The following is a 16,836-nucleotide window of genomic DNA, read 5'->3' on the forward strand; positions in this document are numbered from 1 at the left end:
TCTCTTCCAAATGAAAATCGAGTGTATTCGTATCCCAAGGAAAAATCCCTGAGTTCTCTGAAGCACGAAACTCCCAATTTTCTCCTTGAAAGGAGATTCAACAGAACCCAATGAAACTTTCCTGAGTACTCGAGTATATGATGAGACGATCCAGGGATTGATCTTGAGATACTAACCCTTATAGCTGAATTCTGAAAAAAGAAATTAAACTCATCAGAATTTTCTTCGTCCAACCTTGTACCCTCGGAACAATTGAGAGGGTCAAGAGAACAGGTAAGGAGAAAGGGCATTCCTACCTGTCATGCTAGAAGAACCAGCAGGAGGGATAGGTCATGGGCAATCATTACTTGTGATGACTGCCTCATGGGAAGGAGGGTGCTTATGCCATGGCAAAGCGCCAAACTGAGTAGAGCAGAAAGTTCACTCAGACAGAGCCGAGCACTCGAATTGGCTGATCCAAACAGGTCGAACTGAATTGAGTGAGCTGAGAGATCACATCAGCGCGACTATGGGCAGGATTCATTTGCTAAGAACTACTGCTTTCCTCACATATGCACTACAGTAGACCCCCGTATTCACCGGGGAGGAACAAGGGCAAAGCCAGTAGTAGATGCAGACTTCTAAGAACTGGAACTGGATCGAGAGCCCAACTTGAAAGATTGTGCACTGGAGGCCCCCAAAACACAAGAGCCCATAGGAGAATGCGAACCAAGGACTAACGAGAGAACCACTGCATCCTCGGAGAGAGGCCATCCCTCAGAAGTTCCGTAGAACTTTCAAGGGGAACCTCTTCCTTGCCTCTCCAGGTGTTCGAATCCTCAGGATCGAGACACCAGTTGGGAACCTGCTGAGCATTGGCGAGCACTAAGCGATTGCTAGTGGTAGTGCTGTTAGGAAGAGACAAGACACATTGGTTAGAAACACGAGCACACAAAGTGACTCACAAATGAGCGCCCGACACAGCACCAGTCTAGAGATGGAACCTCTAGAACTGATGACAGGAATGCAAACAGAAGCTTATGCTCCCACAGCTCCCAAAACACAAAACCCAGGGGCGTCCAAATCTGTTCCCGAGCCCGAAGGTTGGGAAGAGCCAACAAGAGATCATGCAGCCTCCTCGGGAGGAAGCAGTCCCCTAGAAATCCTTCAGGACTTCAAGTGGGGGGGGGGGGGGGGGGGGGGGGGGGGGGGGAAGTAGCCTTATTTTTCTTTGGTTGGAAGGGCCTATCCGGTTTCCTGGGACCTCTCAGAGCCTCAGAAAAAGAAGGGAAGGGCAGTGGCAGGAGTCACAAGGCAGCTGAGGCCAGAGGCACAGCAGAGGTTGCCCTGTGACTAGTCATAAGGGCAACAGTAGCAGTCTAACAGAAGGCACAGTAGAGGAACTATGCACACACAAGAGGCAGTTCCACAGCGTACTAGAGTGTCACAGGTACATTCCCAAAGGTTAGGATAACCAACAGGAAGATAACCAACCATCTACTGCCATCCTACGACTGCTCACTGTCAACTTAAAGAAATTAAAGATGAAATGAATAAAAGGAGACTACTGCCCTCCGAGACAAGATGAGACCCCACGAGAATACAACACCCAATCGCTAGCACCACCCCTCATTTCTCCTCACCTGACAAGCGAGCGAAGAGGGCAAAGGAGAAGGAAAGAACACCGGAAGAGAAAAACTTTAGGCGAATGCTCCAAAGTTTTCTTCCTGGCAAACTCTTCGACAGAGCAAGTGGCAGGAGTAACATCTCATAACAAATATATATAGTACTGTCACCTTTTATGAAAGGTAGTGATGTGATGGGGGCAAATGTTATGCACTTGGCTGCCAACCCTGGGCACACATTGGGGGAAGGCAGCCTGCAATGTTATCACAAATCGTGGGTTTGTATATAATAAAAATATCAAGCATAGTGTATTTAAAACATATGCATAAATGATAAAAGAAAAGATCCCACTGGGAAAATATGAGTAAAATGACAGTTGGGTAAGAGCTCACAAAAACTCATCTGCATCACATGATGGCTAAAAGCTAAGTGGAATGTGTATATCCAGACAGGCAGGTCTCCCCACCTGTTGTATGGTAGTTACTACTTAACCACCTTGTTCAAGAGTTTTAAGGGGCATGTTCCAGCTTCACCGTAAGCAATTCCTAATGTAAAGAACTGAGAGTTTGCATATTGTTTAGAAACAACTGGAAGTTTACACCTTTCCTCTGTTTTGCCTGATTCGTCACGTCCTGAACAGAGGAATGGATTACAAAAATCTCAGGATGACCCTAGTAGCTCTTTTGTAGCCCCAAGCAGAGTGGTTCCTGGGTCATTTATCTCTTCTCTCAGCAATGCGAGAGATTCCACCTTAACACAATATTCTCTGCCATCCTCATGTGGAGAGGTACTCCCAATCAGTATGGTCTTTATCTCTTCATGAATGGAGTCTGTCCAGCATCTCTTTTGAGTAGAGATCTTTCTTGCAGAACAGTGACTCAGACATCCAGCTACCTCAAGAGATCTTCGTTAGCCATGTACCAGGGCAAAATGAGGCATCTGGTGTGATTGGTGTTGTCAGTGGGTTTTTTCATCATGATTTTGTGTTCAGTAGATAATGATGTTCCTGGTTTTTTTCAGAACAGAGAAACTTCTTTCTGTTTCTGCTGCCAAGGGCTACATGGCTGCCTTAGGATTAGTTCCTTGTCTGAAAGATGTGGACATCACTTCATCTAGGGAATTCTCTATGTGGTTCAAGAGCTTTGAGATTCTGTTCACCTAGGGAACTCAAGCCTCCTACGTTAGACCTTACTCAGATACCGAGTAGTCTCATTGAGCTCCATTTTGAGCCCTGCATCAGATGTTTTACGGGGAACTAACATTGAAGACACTTTTCCTTCTGACCTTCACTTCCTTGAAAAGAGTTGGAGATCTCCATGGTCAAGATTATGATGTAAACACACAAGGGGTTGGGAGTCAGTAGCTTTCTAATCTATCCCGGAATACATGGCTAAGACCCAAAATTCCCTTGGTTTACGATGACAGATTTGCCTCATTTCTGTTCCTTCCATTATGGAGTTTGTTACCAGTGACCTTCAAGGTTACTATTTTGTCCTGTCAGAGCATTGTGTTGCTATGTAAAAAGGACTCATCACCTAGATCATAGGTGTCATACTTTTTGTTAGCATGAGCCAGGCCAAGAAAGAGGTGTTGAAGAATACCCATTTGTTTAGCTATATGAGATGTTTAGGCAAGCCTACTCATCATCGTCAATTTTGTTCACCAGTAATGTGCATGCAGAAGCATGAACTTGTCTGTTCATAGAATTTTGAATGTTGGTTCCTGGCTTTGTCAGACCACTTTCACTTTCTTCTACCTGAAGGATATTGCACACAGGTCCTTGGACACTTTTTCTTTAAGTCCAATGGTGGCTGCTCAACAAGTTGTGTAGCTCATCCAGTGCCCCTGGCAGGACAGTACGTATCTTGGCTGAAAAGATAGGTTGGATGAGGGATTGCGTGAGATGACTGGTCGACTGGTCTCTTTTCTTTCCCTTTTCTCTTTTCTTCAATACCTGTGGGCATTTTGAAGACTACAGACAGTCCATGGTTATCGGCAGTGTCGGTTATCAGTGCCTATAATAATACACATTGGTGCTGATACATACCTAACAGAGGTGCTACTAACTGGTTTTTGGCGCCTATAAGCGCTGAAAATTGCTAATTTTCGGTTATTGGCATTTTCGTTATCGTCAAGCCGTAGGAATGGAACCTTTGCTGATAACTGAGGACTGCCTGTGGACACATCATATGCTGGAACTGGCTTGATGCAGGTGGGCATTGCATACTGTTACAGCACTTTTTTTATGTTCCATACAACATACAAATCTGTAGCTTCAACTCTTCTCTCCAGCAAAGGGAGTGAGGAGTGTTGACAAACCCATTTCATGTGGCTGACATGGTTTATTGCTTGAACAGATTTAGTTCTCTATGACTTCCATATATGCAATGAATCTGGACATGTTACACTATATTTAAATACAGTGGACTGGGTGTTAGATATCCACATATCTAACATCTCAAAGGCTTAGGTACTCTCCTTTAGAATCCTCATTTCTAAAAAGAATGATCTAGTACGCCAAACCTCCAGTCAGTTCAGGATTCTCATACCTCCCTCCAAGTGTGAATCTATCTAATGTTAAGACTGAAGGTTTGTTCCTCATATGAGCAAATGACAAATTTTCAATTAACTTGTATTTTTCAAAGCTAATAAACCTGAGTTCTTAACATTGACTGCCCACCTCTAGCCACTTCTCTTATGTCTTATCCTTGGTTGGAAGAAAGACTAAATAAGATCACTAAGGTTCAGGTGTTGTTACTGACTCGCTTCCACCTCTGCTACGGTTAATACCAGATGCCACCGATTCCTTGCATTTACAATTTTTTTGCTGGTTTCCAGCTGGCACCTAAAGATTTATCCTAATGTAAAGACCTCAGGTTTGTTGGCTTTGAAAAATGCAAATTAATAAAAAAAAATTTCATTTTCTCATGGTTCAGATCGACATACACTCTGTATGTACTCCTCTCTCGTTTCTTATCATTACTTCAACCACTTTTATTTTTCATGATCATTTTGCCTTCTTGCTCTTCAGTCACTCTATTATGTCATAGTGCAACATTGGAGTTATCCCTTAGTTTCACAAAAAATCTTTTTATTCCTTTCAATTTAATTTTCTTCCTCTTTATTTTTTTTTTAGTTTCTCTAGCTCTTCTTTTCAGTGTTTTGATTATTGAGAAGTGATATGATGGCTGGTGATGGAGTTCATTTCTGGGCTCAGCTCGTGTCGGCCTATGAAAGTATCCTTAATATCATTCTTTCTAGGTAAAATTAGCCTAAAATTACCAGAGAAAAACAAAATTAAGAAAATGTCAGTAAAACTGACTCGCTCACTCTTAAAAAGAAGTGTCGGTATGATAAAGGGGCGAGTGTGGAACACTACCACAAGCCAAACACCAATTAGAACTTCCTATCAGAATCCCCCCAAGAGAGAGCTGATACCAACGGGCGATGCAGCCTCTACTACTACTACTAGAGGACGCCACGGACAGCAGCGCCCCTAGCGGACATCCTTAATTTTTAGCGCTAGCGACAAGTCGCCATTTTCTTGTGCTCGTGCTTTATTGGATTTATTCGTACTATCTACGATGGAACGCTCTGCTATTGCCACGGCTAAGTTAAGTAACTCATAAGTAACATTTTACCATAGTTTTATCTTCCGGTACCAGTATTTTCCTCTTAATAGGTTCATATACGGTTCCCCGGTTTGTCTCTGACAGGCCATGCGCCTCGTAAGAATTCCCGGTCCTCCATACTGGGACTTCTTATACTTATGGGCTTACTTTATCACATTCATTGTTTTACATCGAGTTTTAGCTAGTTCAGCCCTCCTACCATTCTCTTAGCTTGGTATTTAGGGCTATTATTATTTTCCGGCCCAGCATCCCGGCTCTTGCTCTACATCGGCTATCGCTGGCTCCGAGTAGGCTCCTGTTTCTTGGAACAGTCTGCCTCCTCCTGGGCTTCTTTCTCTTTTACTAAAAGTGTCTCTTCCACCTTTCGATGTATTTTTATTTATTTATTTAGGGTGTTAGGCTAGCCTAGGTGCTTGTTCCATGTATTGGTACAGCTTGGTTCACGTGGCCTACCACGGTGTGTTGCTCGCGGCCTAGGCCACTTGCGGTCACGTGTTCCATAGCACCTTACCCATGCCCCTTCCCTCCCTCTCTGATATAGGGAGGAGCTGGGGGACCCCTTGGTTGTTATGACAACCTCATCGCCTTCTCTCACACTTTCGGAGGTGACCAGGGGTCCTCCCAGCGGGGGGTATAGGGCGACCACTATGAGGTACCGGGGTCTCCATGCGGGTAGTTGGTGAGGCGGGGAGGAGGTTAGTAGGCCATCCCTCCCCCCCCCCCCTTTTCTCGCTCCGCCGTGTTTCGCCGAGACCTTCCTCCCCCCCTCCCCAGTTGCTCAGCCACCTCCCTTACGATACGAAAGGAGCCTTCCGTCGCAGCCGGGGCACCTTTGGTTATAGGACTACTGGCTCCGCTAGCGGGCAGGGTGGGCACTACGAGTGGTCGGTTGCTTGCCTACTATATCCTTATATCTCTCCCCCGCTACCGGAAGGGAGCTTACCCTTACCTACGCACTCTTCTAGTAGACGGGCGGAGAGAAGTTGTTTTATTTTTGTTATTTTAAGGATATATACCCTAATTATAAGATATTTTACAATGAATTGTGTGTTATTATTATTATTTTATCAACCATCCCCGCCATTTTCCGTCGTGGTTTCCATTACCACCAACTCCTATTGGTTGATTCTTGTGCTCCGCCATCGGCGGAGCCATAGCCTATCTTCCAACCTGGTTACCACACGTATTTTTGGCGGGGCTCTGGTTTTATCTAACTTTATCGCTCCGGCACCAGCGGAGCATATGTTAGGCTGTAAGTGTTTACTTGGTACTCATGTACTTTTTCACTTACAGGCTACCAACTGCCAGGTCCCAGCCTGTAACGCGACGCTTTACGACCCCTGTGGACATGATGAATGCAGGTCTCACGCCCCTTGTTTGCCCACGTCGTTCAACGAGACGATTGTCTGGCACCCTGAAGCCTGCGCCATATGCTACGACCTGGTCGGTCAGCTGGGAGATGGGGTAAGTCCATATAGGCTTACTTGATTGATTTTTACTAACAACTTCTAGTCGTAAGTTTGTTAACCCCGTTCCACAATTGGCAGCTAATCTCACCTTTCTTTCAGGCTAGCGTGTGAGGAAGTCGCCCTCGCCACCCTGAAAGCGTGGTGGCGGCTTTGGCTTTGGGAAAAACGCCGCCAAGGGCCAGCCCTACATTTTGGATAGGAAGCTGGCCATCCAGATCTTCCCCGCGGGCAAGTCGACGGGTTACGTCGACCCCTTGTCCGCTGCCCACTGATAGCCTCCATCCAGCAAGACCTCCAGCAATCGTTTGGGGTCGTAGCCTCCCAGGAGTCGGTTCCGGACGTCGCTGCCCTGGACCTTAACCTTGAGCCCATGGCGGTAGGTGGGAGGACTTTGTTGGGTTTGAGGTAGGTATGTTCGGGCGCCCAAGGTCTTATTTCCTTGGGCGCTCCTGGATCTTCTCCTGTCCCCTCTTCTTCCGCTTCTTTCCAAGGCTTTGCGGGATCCGAGATCCCCTATTCGCTCTCCCGCTCTCTCTGTACCTCCATAAGGAGGGAAGGGAAAGAGAGAACCGAAGACCTTATCTAAGTCGACTTCTAGGAAGTCGTCTTCGTCTTCTTCGGCTAGGAAGTCGTCGACTTCCTATGCCGATGCGGTGAAGGCAAAGCCAGGCTCTTCCCAATCGAAGAGCTCCAGAAGCAAGGCTTCGAAGGAGAAGGCTCGCGCTCCCACCGAGTCACTGCCTTCTCCCGCTCCGCTGCTTCCACTCCGGCTATGCCGGCAGGTGGGTAGCAAGCACCAGCACCTGCGATCCCTCTACTGTCTCAGCAGGGTGATGGAACAGGTGGGCGTGCTAGTAGGCTCCCAAATCTCCGCACTGGGAACGCGGTTCGAGCAGATGTTTGCGCAATTATCAAGCAGTCTGTCTCAAACTGGACAGTCAATCCAGGATCTCTCTAATAGAATGAGAGAGAATGAGGACCGAGTAGCTGGGCTAGCTCAGGCTCCTCCCCCAGTCTCCCCTGCATCTAGCACGGGGATTCTTCAACTTCCACCTTATGACTCCTTGCCAGCTTTCTCTATGGAGAACCCATGGAGAGTAGCTGCCTACGCTCCATTCAAGGACGGAATGATTTCTATCTCGGAGTGTGGAACTCGAAGGATTGAGGACTTCGAGTTCTACCCTCTTCCGGGTCTGACGCAGCCTTTCAGCGGTATGCTAGGCTGACGCCAACGGCTATCACGATGAGAAGACAAAATCTCTAAGGAGATCCGTTCTTTACAGTAGAGATCACGCCCATCGAATGGGTTCACTGCCTTGAGGACTGGGAGTGTACTAACACTAAACTCCAGGCCTACAAGAGAGTCCCTTCACTATTTTCGCGACGGAAGAGGAGGTCTCTCTTCCGTTCGCCACGAAATTGGTGGAGAAGTCTCTTCAGGCAGTCCTCAAGGATGAGCCCATTCCACAGTTGAGGGAGGCGGAGTCTACTTCTCCACTCTTCCCCGCCTTCGGAGAATTGTGGGAAAAACCTGCCAGCTACATTCACGCTGGGCAAACTCAAGCCGGACTGCGCCATGGACCAGTTCGGTGAGAATTACCTAGGCTGCCGGATTCCCTAATCCAGGCAGAGTTCGATGCGCGAACTAGGTTTGGCAGGTCCCTCAATTCCCTCATCATTACAGAAATGGCTGCTCTTTCCTACGCTACGGAACCGCTGTTCAAGATTCTGGCGAAATCTCAGTTTCAGACGGTTCTGACGGACGCTTTGACTTCTTCCAGGCTAGGAGGAACTGCCGGAAGCATGGTCCTACAAGAGTGCAACAATCAGGCATGAGCCTAATAGACTCTTGGCTGCAAGCATGTGGGGAGCGGATCTCTTCCCAGAGTCCGCAGTGAACGAGGTCCACCACGAAGCTGCTAGACTCAACAGAGCCTTAGAGCTAGGTGGGGGTATTTCCTCAAAGAGGAAACAGGAATCCGTTCCCACTGCTGGCAAGAAACCAAAGAAGCTGGTAAGAGGTTCCAGCCTTATAAAAAACTCCAACAACAGCAGCAATTTGTGCAGGCAGTCCCAGTTACCCAACAGGGACAACCTTCCACCTCTAAACAGAACCAACCTTTCCTCCTGGTGCCCCAGCAATCTCAACCATCCACTTCCTACGCTATCTCGCCGGCCTTCAACCCTGCTTATGAGGCTCAAGGCTACTCTCAACCGAGAGGTAGGGCGAGAGGTTACTTTCGTCAGCGTGGCGCAGGAAGGGGCACGAGGAGTAGACAGTTCAGAGGAGGGCGTGGTGGCCAACCCGCCCATCAGCAATGAGGCTCCCCAGGTAGGAGGGAGGCTGTTCCTCTTCCGCCACAGGTGGGGGTTCAGCAATTGGGCACAGAGGCATAGTGTCCAAAGGATTAGGCTGGAGTTGGATCAAAGATCCCCCTCCAATCAAATCATTTCATCAGGTACCGTCAAAGGAATTGATAGATTACGCGGAAGAACTCCTTCAGAAAGGAGCTATTGCGAGAGTCAAACATCTAAAATTTCAAAGGGCGCTTATTCAGCGTGCCAAAGAAAGGCATCAACAAAAAGAAGGGTAATCTTAGACCTTGTCAAGCTAAACTCTTTCATTCGCTGCGACAAGTTCAAGATGCTTACCTCTCGCAAGTAAGGACCTTACTTGCGCGTGGAGCCGTCACATGCTCCCATCGATCTTACAGACGCATACTATCATATCCCTATAGCCAGGCACTTCCGCCCATTCCTAGGATTCAGGCTAGGAAATCAGACATTCTCATTCAAAGTGATGCCCTTCGGTCTGAATGTAGCCCCCCCCCAGGGTATTCACACAAAGATAGCAGAAGTGGGTTGTACAACAATTGAGAGCTCAGGGAATCATGGTAGCGGCATACATCGACGATTGGTTGATCTGGGCACCAACAGTCGAGGAATGTCTCGAAGCTACCAAAAAGGTAGTTCACTTTCTGGAACATCTGGGGTTCCAGATACCAAAACGAAATCCAGACTTACTCCGGAATCTCATTTTCAGTGGCTAGGAATCCAATGGGATTTGTCTTCCCACAATCTATCAATTCCAGTGGCCAAACGGAAGGAAATAGCAAAATCTGTCAGGCAATTCCTCAAATGCAAACAGACGTCAAGAAGAAACCAGGAGAGAATCCTAGGTCTCTTCAGTTTGCTTCGGTAACAGATATCCTTCTGAAAGCAAGGCTGAAAGATATAAATCGAATTTGGCGGGTCAAAAGCAAAACTCCAAATATCGAGACAAGTTGTCAGTAATTCCACAGATCCTCCGCCACCAACTACGGCCTTGGTCAAAAGTAAAGAACTTAGCCAAGAAAGTACCCCTTCAATATCCCCTCCCAGTGCTAACCATTCACACGGATGCATCCCTGTCCGGGTGGGGGGGATACTCTCAGTTCAAACAGGTTCAGGGGACTTGGTCAGTTCAATTTCGCCAGCTCCACATAAACGTGTTGGAAGCAATGGCAGTATTTCTTACTCTGAAGAGACTGCTTCCCCCGAAGAAGTCTCATCTAAGGCTAGTTTTGGACAGTGCAGTGTAGTTCATTGCATCAACAGAGGAGGGTACAAATCCAAACATGTGAAACCATGTCATGATAGCCATCTTTGCATTAGCAAACAAACACAAATGGCATCTGTCTGCCACTCACCTGGCAGGAGTAAGAAATGTGATAGCAGACGCTCTGTCCCGGTCAGTTCCTCTGGAATCAGAATGGTCTCTGGACGTCAGGTCATTCCAGTGGGTAAGCCGGAGAGTCCCAGGTCTCCAAGTGGATCTCTTCGCCTCACAAGCGAACCACAAGCTCCCTTGCTATGTGGCCCCCAACCTGGACCCTCTGGCTTATGCCACGGACGCCCTGTCGTTAGATTGGAATCAGTGGAGGAGAAATTTTGTTTTTCCTCCAGTGAATCTCTCTTTGAAAGTCCTAGACAAACTAAGGTCTTTCAAAGGGATAGTAGCTCTGATTGCACCGGACTGGCCCAAGAGCAACTGGTATCCTCTTCTCTTGGAATTGGGTCTCCGACCTCAACGGATCCCCAATCCCAAACTATCACAATCAGTACAAATGAGGACTGTGTTCGCTTCCTCAGGAACTCTCCAGACCCTAACTTTATGGACTTCATGAAGTTTGCGGCTAATAAAGATGCTGACATTGATCCACAGAATATTCTCTTCCTAGAATCAGATAAGAGAGAGTCAACCATTAGACAATATGACTCAGCTGTTAAAAAATTAGCATCTTTTTTGAGAGAAATCGAACACTACAACCATGACAGTTAATTTGGCTATATCCTTTTTCCAGATCTTTATTTGAAAAGGTTTGTTTAGCAGCTAGCACGATTACCACTCATAAATCGGCTTTGAAAGAAAATCTTTCAAGTAGGTGGTTTTTACAGATAGATTTGACTGATCTTATTTTTCACATCTATCCCTTAAAGCCTGTGCTAGACTAGACCCTTCCCAGAGGCCTACTACAGTTTCATGGTTCTTAAATGACGTCCTCAAACTAGCTTCAGATACTGACAACTCATCTTGTACATCATAATGCTCCTGAGGAAGACATTATTCTTATTAAGCCTAGCCTCAGGAGCTAGAATTTCAGAACTGTCGGCTCTATCCAGGATGCGGGTCATGTGGAATTCCTCCCATCAGGAGAAGTTCTACTTGCTCCGGATCGTAGCTTTTTAGCCAAAAATGAAGATCCTCTTGCAAGGTGGGCCCCTTGGAAGGTTATCCACTTCCACAGGATCCTTCTCTCTGCCAGTATCAACTCTTAGAGCCTTTCTATCTCGTACTTCTTCTAGATCCTCAGGTGCTCTCTTCATGAGAGAAAAAGGTGGTACTTCTCAGTTAAAGGCATTAGACAGCAAATCCTTTACTTCATTAAACAAGCCAACCTGAGTCATTCCCAAAAGCACATGATATCAGGGGAGTAGCCACCTCAATTAATTATTTCCAACATAGAACTTTGAGGATCTTAGAAAGTATACTGGATGGAAATCCCCGACAGTCTTTAAACTGGCATTATTTTTAAAGTCCTTGGAATCTTTAAAGTTTTCAGCAGTAGCAGCGGGAAAAACATAGTTTCCCCTGATACTGTTTAGTAGTTGTAGTATTGATCCAGGTCGGTCCTCCTACCTACTTCAACCAACATGCCTCACCCTATCGTCAGGCTACTCAACATCATAGCCTTAGCGTTGTATCATATAGTGGATTGTCCCTTATTTTTTTTGCTAGGGACATCCACTTTTGTACTGATAATGTACTTCAGTGTACCTACCCTTATTTTTATGCTAGGGTAGGACACTATATGTTTGTATATTCACCATTTTGTGTTTATGATGAACTTCAGTCACAATGTGTTTGTATATATTTTGGAATATTGGTATTGATGATGGATTTCAGTGTACCTACCCTTATTTTTTATGCTAGGGTAGGACATGTATGTATATATTTTATAATTTTGTATTCTAGTTAAGTAAATCCCAAATTTTCCTTATTTTACATGCATCTCTGTAATTTACTTTAATTACCATTTAAGTACTTTAAGATTACTAACATTCTATTATTTTACTGTTAAAAATAAGTTAGTTTAAGTGCTTAATTTGTATGCTGTAATTGATTTACTTATATTATATCCATCATTTTAAAACTGTTTTTCATTGTTTCCTTTCCATCTTGTCTGTTTCTCTGGTACTCTTTCATAGGCGACACGAGCTGAGCCAGAAAAGGGATTTTGACGAAGGAAAAATCTATTTCTGGGTGATTGGCTCGTGTCGCCCTATGAAACCCCCCTTTTATGGTTTGTTTTCCCCCTTGCAGGACAAGATGTTATTTAGCTGTTTAATTAAGGATGTCCGCTAGGGGCGCTGCTGTCCGTGGCGTCCTCTAGTAGTAGTAGTAGAGGCTGCATCGCCCGTTGGGTATCAGCTCTCTCTTGGGGGGATTCTGATAGGAAGTTCTAATTGGTGTTTGGCTCGTGGTAGTGTTCCACACTCGCCCCTTTATCATACCGACACTTCTTTTTAAGAGGTGAGCGAGTCAGTTTACTGACATTTTCTAATTTTGTTTTCTCTGGTAATTTTAGGCTAATTTTACCTAGAAAGAATGATATTAAGGATACTTTCATAGGGCGACACGAGCCAATCACCCAGAAATAGATTTTTCCTTCGTCAAAATCCCTTTTTGAAGCAAATAGTTTGAGCTTTGATGAGCTTAACCACTTGATAATGTTTAGGCATGAGAGCTACCAATATGCTGGTTATATTGATGTCAGCGGCAGGACGACTATCACTAAGAATTGGCTCATGGATTCTAAGGGTGAACGGGGTTGGAAGAGTGTTATAGATGACTTACCTGCCAAGATAATGAGAGTATGGGATAATTGTATGTATTTGTTTAAACCACTCTAATCTTGTTAGTGCCATCCTTTCTGGGTAAGGTTGGGCTGTTTACTTTTATGTGTTATAGATGACTTACCTGCCAAGATAATGAGAGTATGGGATGATTGTACATATTTTTAAGCCACTCTAATCTTGTTAGTGCCATCCTTTCTGGACATTTTTGAGTTGTCTCCTAGTGGAAGGGGATTGGTGTCTTTCTAGGTTTTCAGGAAAGGTTTTCTTTTTATTTTTTTTTACACACAACACACACACACACACACACACACACACACACACACACACACACACACACACACACACACCATTGCATTGATGGTAAATGTACTCCTGGATCCTGTGATGTAATGACCCAACACAGATGTTGACCTTTAGCTGTGACATGGATATAGGCATAGATACATCTGTACAGTAGATCAAGAATTCTGTGTCGCCATGCGATTTAGACGTGAATTTGGTAGGTAATCGGAAATTATTCAGATGGAAAGAGAGACCATAGTTAAATTGCTAGAATATTCCAAGATTGATAGGATTTCTTATTACAGATGTACCATTGGAAACAAATTTTGGGTTCTTGTGTGAATATTTTCAATTCTGTGTCTGATAAAGAAAATAAGACTAAGCATACAAGAAGAGGGTAAAATGTGGGATGTCTGTGTACAGTCTGGTTTCATGAGTAGGAATTTAAGGCTAGTTGTGACATGTAAAAAGCTTCCAAATGGTTTAGATACCTATTGACCAAGTGACTGAACAACAGGAAATTTCAGCAAACTTGTTGCATCCCATAGATCACCTTAAACCTCAGTAAAAGATGGGTCTGAAATGATTTCAACTTTTCTAAATACAGTGTTGCAAAGGAGGGCTGGTTCAATGCAGAGGAAGATCTTCCTATTTTGGTAAGAACTTTGCTAAAGCAAATACACCTAATCTTGTATTCTTAGCCATACATTTCTTATGTCTGATAAATGTATAGAAATTGCTTACATTTTAAAAACCATCATGATTATCCTGAATTTCTAAATCCTTGATGTATTCTCCTGCATTATTGTTGTCAAGAATAGGAGAATACCTGTCCATCCATTTACTGTAAGCCAAAAAATCTTTGCAGTGTGATTGGTGTGGCCAATCACCTGAGTATATAAAAATACCATATTATCAGGGATTTATCCATTGAACATGATAAGTGAACCTGTATGCCAAACTGCAAATTGCAGTTTGGAGTACAGGTCTAATGAAAAGTGTCAGAAGGAGCAATTCTTTACAAATCACTAACTGAATGTATACATGTAGTTTAAACCCAAAAACTTTATTGTAGAGTTTACATGTAGACTTGAAAACAAAAGATAGCTTGCTAAAGCCTCTTTAAATTCTGACAAGTTCATAAGATCACCTAGAACTACCAAGAGTCATGGTGCAAATATTCACTGCTCAGGAGAAGGAGAAGTCACATGTTCCAAGACCATTGTCCCATGAGGCAGACCTAATGTCTCCTGCTGAACCTTCCTGTAGTACATAGTATGTACTAGGGATAGTTTAATATTGTTCATGTAACTTCTTAGCCTGGACTTGAGGAAGACTTCACATTGGAGATATCTCAGAAGCACTTATCTCAGTAGGGGAGACATAATCCCTGAGAGATTAATTAGAGTTTTATTTCATATCTTGAAGGGCTCAGATTTTGGTACATAAATAATGTGCTAACATTTAAAGCATGAGTAATAATATAGAAAACACATTTCAATATGTAGTACATATTTAATAGCTTTGAGTTATCAACCTTTTTTGTGTTTTAGGAATGTCATATTTATAAAATGGAAGAAGAATGGCCTAACATTGCATCTTGGACTTATTATCCTATAATTGAAAGGTTAGTATAATTTGTTTTGTATATATGGTATGTATGCATGGATCTTTGCATGGTACCTCATACTGAAGGAAGTTGTTCATAGCATGAGTAGTAAATGAAGGCAAAATCAACACACCAATAAAAAAAAAACAGATCAATAGAAGTAAACATTATCTTTCTAAAGTTATACATTGCTGTTTATACCAAAAATAGAAAATACTATTGATTACAAACCCATGATGTATATTAGCTTTAAGTGAGTCCTCACAAATCTAGACGCCTCATTTGCAAGTATGGAGAAGATTGTCCGATGAATGACTGGCAGCACTATTCTTATGTATTTATGTTTTAATAATTTATTGGAACTAGGTGTTTATATTTTTCTTGCCTTGACAGTGGTATTGAACTAGTGAGGTATATTTTTCTCAGAATAGGGTGTTCCTATTGTGATATGTGGTAACATGGCTCAAATAGATGCTAGGGCTCCCAGTAAACTTTAAAACTTTTATTGCTTCCCTAGAGGAGGATCTGCTTTTATTAACCCTTAAACGCCGAAGCGGTAAAAAAAAAATGTCTCCCGTGTGCTGGAGGTGTTTCAGAGTGAGCGCGGAAGCGGAAAAAATATTTTTTTTCAAAAAATCACAGCGTGCTTAGTTTTCAAGATTAAGAGCTCATTTTTGGCTCCTTTTTTTGTCATTGGCTGAAGTTTAGTATGCAACCATCAGAAATGAAAAAAATTATCATTATCATATATAAATAATGCGATACAGTATATGATAGCGCAAAAACGAAATTTCGTATATAATTTTATTCAAATCGCGCTGTGTGCAAAACAGTTAAAGGTAACAAGTTACTTTTTTTTCGTTGTAATGTACACTAAATTGCGATCATTTTGGTATATAACATATTGTAAAACGATAAAAGCAACACTGAGAAAATATTATCACAAAATAATGCATGAATTCGTAACGCGCGGACATAAACAAATATTTTTTTCAAAAATTCACCATAAATCTAAATATTGTCCTAGAGACTTCCAATTTCTTTCAAAATGAAGACAAATGATTGAATATTACTATACTGTAAGAGTATTAGCTTACAAATGCAGTTTTCGACCATATCTGACGAGTTAAAGTTGACCGAATGTCGAATTTGTTTATATATATTTTTTTATATGCAATTATTTCGGAAATAAGAAAGAAAAGTTACAACCTTCATATATTTTTCGTTTTATTCTACATGAGATTGCGCACATTTTCATATATAAAATTTTATGAAATGCCTAATATGAAATGGAGCAAATATTCGAGAATGGGACGTACGCACTTCGGAGATTTGTGGCGGAGAATCCATGTGCGCGAAGGGAAGGAAAGTTTTTTTTTTAAATTCACCGTAAATCTAAATATTTTGCTAGAGACTTCAAATTTGTTTCAAGATGAAGATAAATGACTGAATATTACTAGACTGTAAGGGTTTTAGCTACAATTGCGTTTTCGGTCATTCGGTAGAGTCAAAGTTGACCGAACGTGGTTTTTTTTTATTTATCATGATTTATATGCAAATATTTCAAAAATGAGAAAAGCTACAACCTTCAATTATTTTTTGTTGTATTCTACATGAAATTGCGCACATTTTCATATATAAAACTTTATGTAACAACTAATTTAAAATAGTGCAAACATTACCACAATCGCATTGTATGATTTTTTCGGAAGAGTTACCGCCTCCGGACGTAAAGAAAATTTATTTTTTCATAAATTCACCATAAATCAAAATATGGTGCTAGAGACTTCCAATTTGTTGCAAAGTGAAGGTAAATGCTTGAAATATTACTAGAATATAA

General features: G+C 43.1%; 1 protein-coding gene across 1 annotated transcript in view; it reads left to right on the forward strand.

The window, feature by feature from the left end:
• The window catches only part of LOC135220799 (beta-1,3-glucosyltransferase-like), a gene marked incomplete in the record, with an annotated part of 300,385 nt that overhangs the window by 101,373 nt on the left and 182,176 nt on the right, over positions 1 to 16,836 (forward strand). Inside the window, 1 exon segment of the mRNA XM_064258304.1 lies at positions 14,941 to 15,014. Within this exon segment, the coding sequence (XP_064114374.1) occupies positions 14,941 to 15,014 (74 nt within the window).

Source organism: Macrobrachium nipponense, chromosome 2 (genome assembly GCF_015104395.2).
Source record: "Macrobrachium nipponense isolate FS-2020 chromosome 2, ASM1510439v2, whole genome shotgun sequence".
Taxonomy (NCBI): domain Eukaryota; kingdom Metazoa; phylum Arthropoda; class Malacostraca; order Decapoda; family Palaemonidae; genus Macrobrachium; species Macrobrachium nipponense.